Source organism: Ochotona curzoniae, unplaced genomic scaffold (genome assembly GCF_017591425.1).
Source record: "Ochotona curzoniae isolate NIBS_2020 unplaced genomic scaffold, NIBS_Ocur_1.0 contig_1071, whole genome shotgun sequence".
In the NCBI taxonomy this organism is placed as follows: domain Eukaryota; kingdom Metazoa; phylum Chordata; class Mammalia; order Lagomorpha; family Ochotonidae; genus Ochotona; species Ochotona curzoniae.
The window spans coordinates 18,255,242-18,270,574 of record NW_024464939.1 but is presented as its reverse complement, the minus strand read 5'-3'; the positions used below and the strand labels follow the sequence as shown (position 1 = coordinate 18,270,574).

At 34.5% G+C, this 15,333-nt stretch overlaps 1 protein-coding gene across 1 annotated transcript in view; it reads right to left on the bottom strand.

Annotated features, from left to right (window-relative positions):
• TRPA1 (transient receptor potential cation channel subfamily A member 1) overlaps positions 1-15,333 on the bottom strand; it is a 62,757-nt gene that overhangs the window by 21,417 nt on the left and 26,007 nt on the right. Inside the window, exons 10-17 of the mRNA XM_040995682.1 lie at positions 14,722-14,822; positions 12,286-12,455; positions 12,034-12,198; positions 9,927-10,041; positions 8,904-9,070; positions 7,696-7,789; positions 5,309-5,368; positions 4,701-4,799 (exon numbers count right to left, since the gene is read on the bottom strand). Coding sequence (XP_040851616.1) covers positions 4,701-4,799; positions 5,309-5,368; positions 7,696-7,789; positions 8,904-9,070; positions 9,927-10,041; positions 12,034-12,198; positions 12,286-12,455; positions 14,722-14,822 — 971 coding nt within the window. The remainder of the gene's footprint in view (positions 1-4,700; positions 4,800-5,308; positions 5,369-7,695; positions 7,790-8,903; positions 9,071-9,926; positions 10,042-12,033; positions 12,199-12,285; positions 12,456-14,721; positions 14,823-15,333) is intronic.

The window sequence follows — 15,333 nt, the reverse complement described above, 5'->3', positions numbered from 1 at the left end:
GACCTGCACCTGCATGGGAGACCTGGAAGAGCTCCTGGCTCCTGGCTTTGGATCGGCGCAGCTCCTGCTATTGCAGCCGCTTCGGGAGTGAACCACCAGATGGAAGATCTTCCTCTCTATCTCTCCTCCTCTCTCTATATATCTGACTTTGCAATAAAAATAAATAATGAATCTTTAAAAAGAAAGAATGTTGTATAATAATAATGTCAATTTATTGTGGTAATTTCTCAAAGGTATAGTACACAGATCAAATTGAGGGAAAAATAAAAATAAAATAGTGGACTTTAATAGCCAATTTTCAATTTGAATGGAACAACCAGGGACCATAAATCATTATATAACATTGTTTAGAAAGTAGAAAACGTTACAATTAGACATAAAGAAAAAACTTCCTTTGCACATATTACAATATTAATTGCTAAAATCTCCATATTATCCAAATTGATCTATAGAGTCAATGCAGTCTCTATCAAACTCTCAATTTTTTAAAATAGAAAAATGTAGTCTAAAAATCACATGGAACCTGAATAAAAAAAAAAAAACTTCCTTTTGAAAAGGAGTAAGTTAAAAGTCTTAGACTTTTTGATCTCAAAGTCTATTGCAAACCAAAAATAAACAAAGGTAGATGGTATTGATATGAAAAGTTACACAAGTCAGTGCAACATAGTAGACAGCCCAGGAAATTGCCTCTTCAAATACGTCAAATGGTCGCCAGGAAGAGTGCTAGGGTGGCATGCTAGGGAAAGTACAAATCCTCTCAAAAAATGGATAGCCATACACAAATGTCTAAAATTGGACCTTATTTTATATTATATGCAAAAATTAACCCGAAAATGAATTAGAGACTAGCACATGAAACCTAAATATATAAATCTCCTAGGAGAAAAGAAATGGGAAGTTTCGTAGTAATAAATTTCACAGTGATTTCGCGAATGTGACACAAAAAGTTGAGGCAGTAATAGAAAAATAAGACCACATGAAACTAAACAAAAAAAAAAGTCTATATCTCAAAAGTGAACAGACAGCCTATGAAACGGGAGTAAATAATCTAATAATTGGAACACATGAGGACCTCCTATAATTCAACAACAAAGCAACAATTTGAACAATTTTAAAATAGACAAAGGAATCAGCATCATGGTACAGAGAGAGTTAAACTATGCCCTAAGAGACTGGCATTCTTATCAGAGTGACAGTTGAGTCCTGGCAGCATTAGTTCCAATCAAACCACATCTAAATGTCCTTAAGGATGGCAGTTCAAGATAATTCAAGTATCTGGGCCTCGACCCACATGTGGAAAACCTGGATGGAGTTCCTGAATGAGAAGTGAACCAGCAGATGGAAGATCTCTGTCTCTCCCTCTTTCTCTGTCATTCTCTCTTTCAAATAAATATTTCTTCAAAAACATGCAAAGGATTTGACATGTGTTTCTCTAAAGATTTACCAATGGCTTACAAACATATTAACATATTGTCATGATTAATCATAAGAGAAATGAAAATTAAAATCAGAAGAAGGTATACCTCACACCCATTAGGATGGTTACTAGAGGAGTAGAAAACAGCAAGTGTGAGAAGGTGGGGAGACGGGAAGGTGCAATCATGGAGTACAAAGTGCCTCAAAACATTGAAGAGCATCAGCATCACATGATTTGGCAATCCCATGTCTAGGCAAATATCCGAAGAATTTAAATCAGGGTTTTGAAAAGCACACCAACGTTAACTGCAGCATTATTCACAACAATATGCAAGCAGCCCAAATGTCCGGCATCAACAAGTGAACTGATATAGCAAATGTGATACATGCAGTGTGACATTACTCATCTTAAAGAAAGAAAATCTTAGCAACAGGGATGAATCTTGAGGAAACAAGAATGAATTAAATAAACTTGTCACCGAAGAACAGCTGCTATATCATCCTACCCATGTGAAGTACCTATTGTTGCCAAAATCATATAAACAAAATGTAGAAAGGTGTTTGCCAAGGGCCTGGGAGGGATGAGGAAAATTGGTTTTTAATGAATGTGAGTGGGTTTTGCAAGATGAAAGTGTTCTTAAGATCTTTTGGGTATACATGTAAATATACTTAACACTATTGAATTCCATACTTAAAAATGGTCAACGCAAATAAATTTAATGTTGTGTGTTTTAGCTTCTTAATTTAAATGTTTGTACATTCCAAAATTATAAATCAATACTGTCTAGTCTTTGAATATTCACTCACATTTTGAAAAATCTGCTACTAAGTTTTTTTCAGCAGCCTAATAGAATATATGTATATATTGAAATATATATATATATATCTGAAACAATTTTTGAGGTTTCTTTTGAAAATTTGATCCTGTGATCCACTCCCAGCATTTCTGAGTAAGTAGGTCTAAGACAGGTTTAGAAATGTTTATTTTAACAAGTGCTATAGTAATTCTGACACTATTTTAGAAAATGGTAGATTACAATTTTAAGAAATACTATTGTGAAATCACCAACTGAATCGTTTGGCTTGTCCTTTTTTTCCACTTTATTTTTATTTCAACAACTCGAAAAATGATTTGAAGCCTATGTGTAAATAATATTCTGAGAGAATTAAAGAACTCTTATCTGCTAGAAGCCCAATGGGCCCATGCAGCTACAAGTCTGCCTATTTCTGGAGAAGAAAATACATACATGATCTACTGAGATGTCATTTAAGCTTCCATGTAGATGTGAATCTTTTTATGTTTTAAATTAGGTTTATGCTCTTTCAAACTAAACAGAAATCAGGGAAAATATTTTTGAGGATAATTAGTTTAGTTAAAATTTATATTTTAAAAAAATACCATAATAGGAATATTATTTCCTAAGCATCTCAATTAAAACAATCCTATGACATTCTAAAACCTTGTAGATCTGTTTAGAGTCCATAGACAAATGGATCAAAGCCTACCATCTTAAACATATGGACAGAATGAGCTTAAACGATCACCTAAATTAAGTGGAAATAATAATTAAAATATCAAGTGTGCTTGTAGCTGTTTAACTGGAGTTCCTAAGGCAGCCCTACTCTGCATGTGCCTTTAATAAACCTCTAATCAGCTCTTGTTTTAATATTACTATCCAATGTCATATGCCCCCTATTTGTTTGATCCACCTATACTTTCAGACTTGCATGCACCATAAATTCTTGGATGAGACCAGCAGCTTCCCTGATGAACCCATTCAGGTTACTAATAACCTCACTGTATTATTAAGGCACCACACAATTACATGCTGTTACAATATGTACCAACTGTGCTGCATTTATACATCTGAATCTGTTTCATATAAGGTACACAGGTTCTATTACTATGTACAGTTTTTCTTTTCCTGTTTAGTCACTACATAGTTTTTTTCTCTCTTACTTCTGTTAGCGAAGATTTTACTTTCTGAAAGTTTTGTCTATTCTTTAAATAGAAATGTTTGAAAAAAAACAAAATTTTAAGTATAACTATAGAATGGCTATTATTAGCTGCCTTGGCTATTGATTCTAACCTATTTTCCAACTGAAAAATATAATGTACTTCAACAAAGCTAAAATCCAGTTAGCTTCAGGGCATTAAAATCACAGAAGCCTGTATCCTTCATTCTCCAAGTGCTCAGTGAGTCTTCTGGACACTAATGTGATGATTGGTCTTTATAAAAGGCTACCATGTAAGCAAATGAATTCACTTAAGGTGAGTGCAAATTCCTCATTGATCTACATGTCATCCAATAGAATTGCACGCAATGGTAAGAAAGTTTTTTAATCCATGTTGTCCAATATGGGAGCATGAGCCAAAGGGATTCCTGAATACTAGCACCACTAATATACAATTAGTAAATGACTAGTATGTAACTAGTAAATATGACTAGTACCACCGAAGATAAGAATTTACTCTTTTACTTCATTTCAATTAAAGTTGCCACTTCTAGCTGGTGAAAATTACATTAAATTGTACAGATCTATGCCAAAACACTCAAATCCAATCTCCAAACCTGGTTTTATCCACAAAATGTAAGTTTGTTGCAGTCACACAATGCTCAGTCATCATTTATAATCGACAATTTTGGGGGGAGGTGGGATTGAGGACTGACAGCCACTGTCCATTTCATTACAAATCTATGTTGTTTTCTCTTCCTTTATTTTACTTTGAGGCCCTTGGTTTGGGCTGAAGTGGATAATTTGCATGCTATTCATTCCTTCAAAAGCTGGAAGTGTAAAATCGTCCTTTGGAATAAGATGTGATTTAGGGCAAGTATCCTGGGAAATCAGCATTAATATTGTATGCTTAGAGCTTGTTTCTTAATTTGGGGTACATTCTCTGGAGGTATCTGAGAGTCTTCGAAAGATCAATATACCTGGAAGCTGCTTAGCAGCTGCAGCTGTAAAATGTCACTCTCTACATCTTCCTATGATTTACACAGAAGAAAGCTTTAGAAAGTGTAGGTGGATGGAATATGGCAGCACACCCTGACCATGCTGTCCCTGGTTCATCCCATTCTGGACTGAAGCAGGTCTTACATGATGTGGACCTTTCAGAAAACACAATTACAGTAACAGTAGAACAATCACTTTGCTGCAACTCTGGTAGATACAGACACAGACTATAAAACTGTAATTCTAATATTAATAAGAGAAAGAAACTTTACTGAAACATTTTAAGGTTGAAGTAGGAACTACCTGGATGAAGAAAATGCTGAACTTACATTGAGGATTGGAAGAGGCTCATATGTAACATCCTGCACAGGTGCCTTTTGCTTGGTTAATGCTAATGGGCAGTGAAGATATTTAAAATTATATTCGATCTGTAGAAGATAAAAATATTTTAATTAGACTAGTATGGACTCCAATTAGTTTGTGACAAATCAAATCTGCAAGGTTATAATTCTGAAAATTAAGTTACTCATGTAAAGCTGAGTCTTCTAAAGTGGAAAAGTAAATTAAATTATTATACATTAACCACAGAAAACAAATATTTACAAGGTATTATTTAACTGTTTTATAACTCAGAGTGATGGAAAAAGAGGCATTCTAAAAAGATTATTTAGACCTGTAGGCTTTTAGTCTTCAGGCATAACTATTCATGAAAATATAAAAACTACAAACAATACTAAAAACAATTTCAAAGGGACAATGAAGAAGTAAGGGGAAAATTTTCTCACAGGTGGATGATACAATATGACAGATTATACCTGTCTTCCACAATAGATTGTAGAACTTTAGTGACACTATATTTTTATATTATACTTATATATAATATATTTATATGGTAAGTTCTTTAATATCAAAAACATTCATGATAAGACAAACTTACATGGTAATCTCGGCAGGATTTGTCCCCTGTGGAAGGTATAATGCAGAAATCTAAAAGAACCTTCAAGAGTGAGATAAAGCTATTAGGGTAACAAATTACATATGAGAAAGGAGCGTAACAAATTTCTAAAATAATAGAGAAGGTATTCTTATTTTTTTCACATATGAGAAAGGAGTATATCATATTTCTAAAATAATAGGTAAGGCACTCTCATTTTCTTTTTGTACCCCAATGATAAAATGTAATCCATGTCATTAAGGAATAAAGGTTAAAATATAAATGTGTTACAAGTGCATCTGTATGCATCAGAAATAACAAGTGATTCAGAAAAACATAATTTGCTTGAGAATGAAATTGCACTTATTAATCCTGCACAAGATATATCCCACCGGTTTATATAGTATTTGATGTTATTATTAGATCCTACAAATTATATAAGTTATGAAGGATTCCTTTGCTCAGTATTTTACAGTGACAAGTGAATGTCTCTCATTGAAATTTTCATCTTTTTTTTCCTTGGTTATTATCTGGTTTGGGCCCCATTTTCTGTTTGCTTCAGCCTGGGACATTGAACTTGCTTCTGTGACTCACCTGTGGACATGAGAAAAGGAGTCCAGAGTGGAATGGATAAGAAAGGAGGGGATAGATAGTGTAATGATACATCCTTGAAGACACTTTTCAATGCTCATCTCAGGTAAAGAACTCTTCTCAGGTCATTAAAGCCACCTGCAGGCGGCATGGGCAATAAGCATTTTTGTGCAGTTCTTGTTAATATAAACAATTTGAGTAATACCAAATATGACAACCCGAGTTTGTGAAAGATAGATTGTCAGGCCAGGTTATCCTACTGGGATCACGACTTTGAATTAGATAACAGCATCAATACGGGCCAGAGTCCCTGGGCCATCTAATTAATGTCTAGTGGATGTTATAAAGGAGAAAATGTCCACGTAACATTTAGCACTCTGTGTTTGTTGAGTAAATAAACAATATACATTATAATGGTACTAATGACTTCATGAATAGTATAAAAACTGTGAGTGTATTATATATGAACAATTATTCTTATACTTTATGTATGTAATCTGTTTTTACTCATTATCACTTTGCAAGACCAATATCAGCATTAGTATTTCAGAGAAAAAGAAAATAGAAAATGAAGCTCAGAAAGATGAAATGAGTGACCTAGACAACACAGCAAGAGGCAAAGCCAAGATTAATCCTAAAAGCTCCAAGTTCCAGAACTTGCTCTCAATTCTCTGTGTCACTGTATCTTACAGCCTTCTAACATATTTGAACATATTTTTCTCTTTGAATGATATCTGAAGTCACCCTTTTTTCTTGATTACTCTATCATTGTCCTTAAATATTGTTTTTTTCCCAAAGAGATTTTTGATTTACAATCTTTAACATGCTTGTGTTTAACAATGTGTGCATGTTTGCTTGTAACAGGCATTCAGTCACGTGTTGTGTGTGAATTTAACTTAACACAAGGAATCACATATTCAAAGACCCGGAAAGTTCAAGCAGGTACAGTCCTGTTCAATGATGGATCACATATATAATAATGGCCCCACAATACTATGCTACTCGATTATGTGGTAGAAATCATAATTTGTATAGTCTATGATGTACACACAATGGCATCCATCAACAATGCATGAATCAGAACTAATTGTCTCATTGACAAATGACTGTTACATATGAACCATACCAGGCGTAATATGAGCTCCTTGCCATTACTCTTAAAATGTTAGCTATCTTGCTCCAGCTTTTATCTTAACATTTTGGAAAGAAGCACATGTGGAGAAATCTCTTATCAAAAAGAAAGCAATCGCACAAGAATGGCAATGCAGGTCAGCTAACACTTGTGAAGGAAGGGTTGGGATATGGAACATGTCTAATGGAAGAATGCATGCCTTATCCAAAGGACGCAGCTGTTTTTGGTCCAGCAACCCTGCCTGGCAAGAAAACCCAGCCCAACACAGATACTCAAATTTTATAGAAATCAGATGTCTGGATCCTCAAAGATAGCATCCTGGTCTCAAATAATACCAATGGAAGTAAACATGAAACAACAATAATATGTGTGCAAACAAACACAGCTAGAAGCTTTATTCAACCAGCAATGACCAGTCTGTAGTTTGTGATAGACTTGCATCCTTTAAGAAATGTTTATCATATTTTCCTATATTACACATAATAGCTACTATGATTCTTTGATTCATATGAGAACTGACTAGCATAATTTTATAGGCTATGGAAAACTAGAAAGCACATTTACAAATGGAAATTACTCTTACAACACTGCAATTACAAGAATACATTCTCACATCATAATAAATGCCAAGCATAAATCCATGAAGAGATTTGGTTAATGAGCTTACTTTCATGCATTCAGGAAGATATTCTACCATTTCCATGATTGGACATCTATTGGTTGGAGAATAATGACTAAATACCTTTAAACATTCATCCCATCTGTAAAAATACAAATAAATAGGACAAACAAATCAATATTTATTTTCTATTTAGCAGTTTAAGCTCCACAAGATTTTATCCTCAGTAGTTAAAATCAATCAATTTAACTTAATTTTATTCTATTTACAAAATTTAGGGCCACAGTGAAAGCAATAGGCAAATCAAGAGGAAATATGCTATAGAGTCTTCCCCTTTCTTCATCATCTCACTCTTTGATTGGATAAGATAATGCAACATAATTTAAAAAAGAAAAAAATAATGTGATTATAATAAAATGGAAGATCTAAATCTACAACTGACAGTAAGAAGAACCCCTTTATAACCAAGATGTTATCTGAATAATTTTAGTTTGGCTTTTAATAAAAATTGGACAAATATTTTCTTAACTCTATCAATAAAATGTATCTAAAGTATTTGTGTTACACACACTTGTCAATACATCATTCAGAGTAAGAAGGAGATTCTTGAAACAGTCCATGCTGGGAAACCCAGTCTGGATCGGCCTGAAACAAAATTACTCAGATCTGTAGGTACTACTGGGTGACCATGGGTCCTTGAGCATATCTGTCTATAATTATATACAAAAGTTTATGTGTGTGATGTTGGAGAAACTATCTTCTGTCTAGATCATTAAACTCTCTTAGTTTAAATACTCACTCTGGAAGTATCAAGCACTAAGGGAAATTCCACTACATGGCAGTGGTAACATCATGATTCACCTTGCAGAATGTTCTCACCAGCATCTGGCTTTGAGTTTCCATTGGCAAGGGTGTGTAGGGTAAGTCCAGGAAAACACAGCGTCTTGACAATGGTCACAGTGCCAGATACTATGAGGGTACTTCAAAAAGTTCATGAATATGGAATTAAAGATACATTGATTTTGGTTTTTAAAAAAATCAAAATTGATTTAGCATTTTCTCATAATACTCCCATCCAACAACTTTTTGAAGACCTTTTATATGCAGGAACTTCAAAACCTCTGACAACAAAATAAACTTACCACTTAACTTGCCACCAATTTTCTGATATGCCATTATATAGGTACCCAGGCTGTGACTTTTCCCTGACATCAGAGGGTACTAAATGACAGTGAGCAGGAAGGCAGTGAGTATACCTTTTGTTTCTGATGGTCGTGAGAACCACCTCCTTCCTCTTATTGTGAAGAGCCACGTGCAGAAAGGAGGCCTGCTGTTTGTTCAGAACTATGCTGGCATCATACTTCAGAAGAAGTGCCACAGCTTTGGCATGGCCTTCCCTTGCAGCAAAGTGAAGAGCTGTGTTCTTTGAGAAAGAACAAAAAATGAAGAAGTAGAGACAGTGGTAAATAGTCCTTTGATCATTTTGCCATCTTGTTTCATGGCTGAACTGCTTAAAATACATGAACAGAGCTTGCCATTTAGTCTCACAATACATACAACTTAAAACTGAGGTTCAAAAGCAAGTTTCAAAATAATGAGCTTTTATTTCAAACACAATAGGAAGTTTCTGTGTGTATGTATAAACTTCCCAGGAAGTTGATTCTACAAGAATAAAGTTTCAGAAGCTCCAGTGTTTTCTCAGAAGAAAACACTCCTGGGAGGTTTACTATGTAAACCCAGCATAGCACTGTTCTCCACCTTTGAGATTTTCAGGAGCTGGTAAAATGTTTTCTTTTTCAGTGAGAGACTGTTCCAAGGTTGTCATTTTTCATTCTGCCACATGAAATCTTTAACAAAAACCAACTATAATCTTACCTGCATCATCTTATGAACAAATGTACATCTCCTCAAAAAAGGAGAAAGGATATAATACAAGAAAGGACAACCCTTCCCAATATAATTTAAAATAATACATTGTGTGTTGTGAACACATCCCTGCTTTCTTCTCTTATCTTCTCTGTCTTCCCCAAGGGAAGAAGAAAACTTTCTCATGGAACCACAGTAGCCCTGGACAAATCTCTGTGAGATTAGAGCAGTGTTCTCAATATACACCTAGACTTTTGCCTTTCACTCATTCCTCACTGCAAGAGACCGCATGTTCAAAACCCAACAAAAATCTGGACTAGGGCCACAAAAGGAGCATGGAGAAAAAGGTAGCACTCTGGCAAGTCTGGCAAATTTAAGAGATTTTAAGTAGGCCTGAGCCACACAGGACCTACCCCTTCTTCATCTAGCCGATCTGTACACTTCAAGTTAGTGTCAAGAATGACCTTCATGGTCTGAGTGTATCCACCCAAGGAAGCATGATGCAAAGCAGTCCAGCCGTTGTGGTCACTGTTAAAGAGTCAAGAAAAGATATTGATGTTTACAGATGGAATGTGGGAAGGAACCCGCTCCAGTTCATTGCAAGTGTATCTGAAGACTGAAGGGGAAAAAAACTGCCATTGTGATTTGGCAACTAAATGTTTCCTCTGTATCCATAATATATCAGCTAATTTCAAACCCAAGCATCTTAAATGATCTATCTGTAATATCATAAACATAAATTGCTGTTAGTAGGAAATACATAGCGATAGAAGCACATTTCCAAATTTATAATTGTGGTACCAATCTTCACAGTCAGTAGTTAGTGTTAATACAAGTTAGAGATCCTTAACTTGAAAATCTGAAACAATCTGAAATCTGAAATGCTCTAAAATCCAAGACATTTTGAGTGGGTTGATCTATGTGAATATTACGAAATTCATAAAACTTGGAAATCTTAAGCACTTTTAGGAAAGGCATGTTCAACCTACAGTAGTAGTAATAATAATAAACAAGGTGCATGGCTGTATTTAGATTAATGCCACTTATTCTTCAAAAAGCTAATTCTGAAAATGTTCTCTTGTGCTCTCAAAGAGGTTTACTCATTTTTCATTCTTAAAAAGAACTGTTTATTCTTTCTCAAGACGTTAAAACAAGGAGTGCTTGCCATAACCACAATGCTTTTCTAAGTTAGACATAGAGAAACATTTCTTGGAGCCACTTGGGCTTGTTTCCGCTGTTGCTTGCTGTTCCTTTGGAAGTGTGAATGAACGAGGTAAAGCATTAGCACACAGCTACATCACTAACGTCCTGGAATCAGTCTGTGGTCTGATGAAGAAATGGCCTTTTTGATATTATCCTCATGAAATACAATCTTGGTGAATTAGAATATATCCAACTGTACCTTCAGAAAATTGCTTCCAGATTTTCTTTCCTCTTCCTAAAGATGTTATTTAATTATGACACATTAATACTATGCTTACATGATTCTGTTGCTTGTGATAACTTCCCTGTAAGTATGAGGAGAGTTCAAACAGTTTTTGGAAAAATGAAATTTAAAAGTAAGCTTATTTTTGTTCAAAATTTTTGAAATCTATGCACTCTTTTCATAGCATCCATTTTCCATGAACTTTTGGAAGCCCAATGAAATTAAGGAAATTTTAGTGTTTCCTGCCTAAAGAGGAAATTTTTATGGCTTTTATAAATCAAATTGAATAAAAAAGTTATCTTAGAACTTGCGTAGTTTTCTGTGTACAAACAAAATGAATAAGAAAATAAGAAGAATAAGTAAATAAGAAAACAAATAATAAGTACAAATAAATAAAGAGAAATAATACGAAGAAAATAAGTAATAAGAACGTGGCAGCACGATGAGATAAAATATGAAGAACTGTATTTCACAGGTTCTAGAAACATGCTATACAGTCACTTATTCCATAACCTTGAATAAGGTCTTCAATTCCATAAACTCTTATGTTTTTATTTGTCAGTTGGGAAAAATATTGAATTCCCTATGAATAGGTCAGAAGGCATGTATATTCTGAGGACAAATCAAGATCAATATGAGTACTTCATGAATGATAAAAGTATGTGTCATAATTAAATTTTATTTTTTTTAAAGATTTATTATTATTATTATTTTTTATTGGAAAGGCAGATATACAGAGAGGAGAGATAGAGAGAAAGATCTTCCGTCTGATGATTCACTCTCCAAGTGAGCCACAACGGCCAATACTATGTCGATCCGAAGCCAGGAGCCTCTTCCGGATCTCCCACGCGGGTGCAGGGTCCCAAAGCCTTGGGCCGTCCTGGACTGCTTTCCCGGGCCACAGGCAGGGAGCTGGAAGGGAAGCGGGGCTGCTGGGATTAGAACCGGCGCCCATATGGGATCCCAGGCGTGCAAGGTGAGGAGGACCTTAACCACTGCGCCACCGCGCCGGGCCCCATAATTAAATTTGAATAGAAAAAGACTAAACACAACTAAAACTAGAATACAAATACACTCTAGTCAAACATTCTTACTTGATAAATAATGCGCCTTTTTTCAAGAGAAGCTGAACCACTTTATCGTGTCCATTTTTCGCTGCCAGATGTAGAGGAGTCATCCCATTAAGATCACCTTCGTTCAAAAGCCGTGTATCACTGATGCCTTGGAGGAGTCTCTGACAGGTATTGATGCGTCCATAACTTGGAAAAAAAATAGATGTGTTATTCTCAAAGTAAACTTTCAACAGAAAGAAAACATGCAGTTATGTTGCCTAGAACGACTGTTACCTGGCTGCAAAGTGCAGGGGTGACTTCTTATCTTTGCTCTTGGAATGAATCGACACATTGAAGCCCAGTAGGTTATTTACAGAGACAGGGACTCCCTGTCTACAGGCATAATGTAGAGGAGTACATCCATCATTGTCTTCATCCATCACCAGCTCTTTAATATGTTGCATCTATGGGAAAGTTAATACTCTGCCAATAACTCGGCTATTAGGCTATAATCATGGTTTATAAACTATTAAGTAAGACAGATTTATTTTCTAAAATATTTCCCTCAAGGGGAAAAAAAAACCATAAACAAGCTAATGGACAACAGAATAAAACAAATATAAAATAAGTTCCATGGGATCCTTCCTAACATGTACCCTACATCATATCTTAACATAGAAGAAGCTATGAGAGAAAAACATACTGCAAGTAGAAAAACGTACTTAACATTCTCAGTCTATTATTGCCCAGATATATTTGACCACACATGCCTTCTGCCCTTCTTAATTTTGTCCTCAAATAATAGTTCAGAGCTTAATCATAATATATTCTAATACGTAAAAGAATTGAGATAATTGGGCTTATATTTTATATGTTCAGCAAATAAAATCTTGAATAGGAATGAATGACTTAGCCAATTAAGTTATATTATTTAATATTTTAAAATAAGCATCTATTTTTATTATTAAAAGCAGTTGAAAGTTTAAAATATGTTCTTTTTTGTTACTGTGCTTTTCATGTCAGTATGATAGAAAACAAAGAGAACAGATTTACTGTAGCTCATACATACAAGTCTAAGAAAATAACAATATTCTCCTCCTGCCTTTCTTTCCCCTTCAGTTTTCTCTTGCCCTCTTTCTTTCTTTCTCGTTTGTTCTTCCTTCTCTTTTAGGTTTCAAGAAAACATTTTTAACTAACATGACAATCAAGGCATTAATGTTCCATTAAATATATCAGCAAATAGAAAGTAAAAAGACACTATAATTCAGTAATTTTTACAGGAGATTTATAAACAATACTGAAATAGAAAGACAGCCATTTCATTCTTATACAGTAAATCTTAGTAATACTCAAAGATCACTAAAACAATAGTAGTTTAAGATCCAGTGTTACAGAATCTTGGGTTAAGCTTCCACCAGCTTTCCCATCATCCTATATGGGTGCTAGCTTGTGTCCCAGTTGTTCCACTTCCGACTTATCTCCTTTTTAATGTGCCTAGGAGAGCAGCAGAAGACAATCCAAATGCTTGGGTTCCTGCCACACACGCAGATGACCCAGAAGAAGCTCTTAACTCCTGGATTTGACCTGGCCCAGACCTGATGATTGCAGGCATCTAGGGATTATATTAGCAGATAAGAGATTTCTCTCATTTCTCTCTATCTATATAAATGTTCCTTTCAAATAAATAAATCTTTTTAAAAACCAGAAGTTTAGTATTCTTAACCATAGGTTTAACAAAGACATAACACGAAATTCAACAAAGATATACTTGTAGTGAAACTGGTACACATTTCTTTCTCTCTCTTTGTTTTTAAGCTTTTTGATTTTAAAAATTTTAGCTCCCACATATAAGGGAGAAAAGGCTATATTTGTGTGTTTGCTGATTTCACCAAACATGATGTATTCAGTGGTATTTATTTTGAAATAAATGGTAACATTTCATTCTTTTGTATATCTGAATAATATGCCATTTTCTTATCTATTCATCTGATAATGGACACCTCGGTTCATTCCATATTTTGGCTATTGTGAACCATCTTGCTACAGATGATGCCCAGTATTTACACAGTAGTAGGATTTTAGGCTCATACGGGAAGTCTATTTCTAGTTTTTAAAGAAGTATCCATATTGTTTCCCACAGTGGTACAGTCCCACCAGCAGTGTATAAGTGTTTCTCTTCTCCACATCCTTATCAACATTTGTTATCCTCTATCTTGCATAACGGCCATTCTGATGAGAGTAAAGTTATGACTCTGTGGTTTTACAAAAAATATGGGGATTTCATATACATCCTAGTGACTCAGTGGGTATTAATAAAAATAAATATGAAAATAATACTTTCAACATACCACCAAAAGTTAAGTATATTAAGTTACGATTTATTTTTAAGGTGATGGTTAAGCATTGCCAATTTACTCAGGTACTTGGCTTTTCCTCTGATACACAAATTAAGAGTCAAAAAGTGAAGGAAATCAGATTGCTTAAGGACGTAATTATACTACATATAAGGATATATGAAAATCCCCTGTAATTTAGCAACCCAAATATAATGCAATCATCATCATCAACCTCATCACTACCACCACCAAGATGCAAATATTCAAATATGACACCTTAATTTTAAAGTATTAAAAAATGACAAAGTCAGCCTTCACGACAGTAATAATGGCATTAATAAAAGTTTACTCTGCTAGACAATGCAGTTTATGGAAATTCATGGACATAAATTACCTGCATAAATTCAGGTTGCAAATTTTTTAATCCATAAGGTTGCTGCACAGTCAAATGTAAAAAGTTACGCCCATGATGATCTTTTATGTGTACATGAGCACCTAAAAAGCATAATATAAACATAAATTCTACTCAGTTATGTAAAGCATGGCCTTTGTGAATATGGACTTTAATCAAAGAGTTTGACTGAAAAACATCACCAAGATATAATACACTATAAGCTTTAGTTAGCTGGAAACACTAAGCACATGTTAGAATGAGTTACATATTGTTCGTGTGTAAGGTAGAGAATATATGATGCAATATATAAAAGCACAAAATATAGATACGGTAAAATTAGAGTTAAATAAATAGAGAGGATGCTACTTTCATTATAGCACTGGATCAGAATATGTCTTCAAAATCATTACTACATGTAAACCAAATTGGACTGATTCTTAGAGAAAACTGGTAAAATGTTTTTCAATACACTAGGGTATAGCAATATCTTATAAGTGCTATCTATTATCATTCTGTGAAGCTTTTTATACCTCTGCCTCAAAGCCACTAGCACTGCAGATAAATTGCGCTGATACTGATTATCTCTGTGTACATAGCACCTGGTCCAGTGAC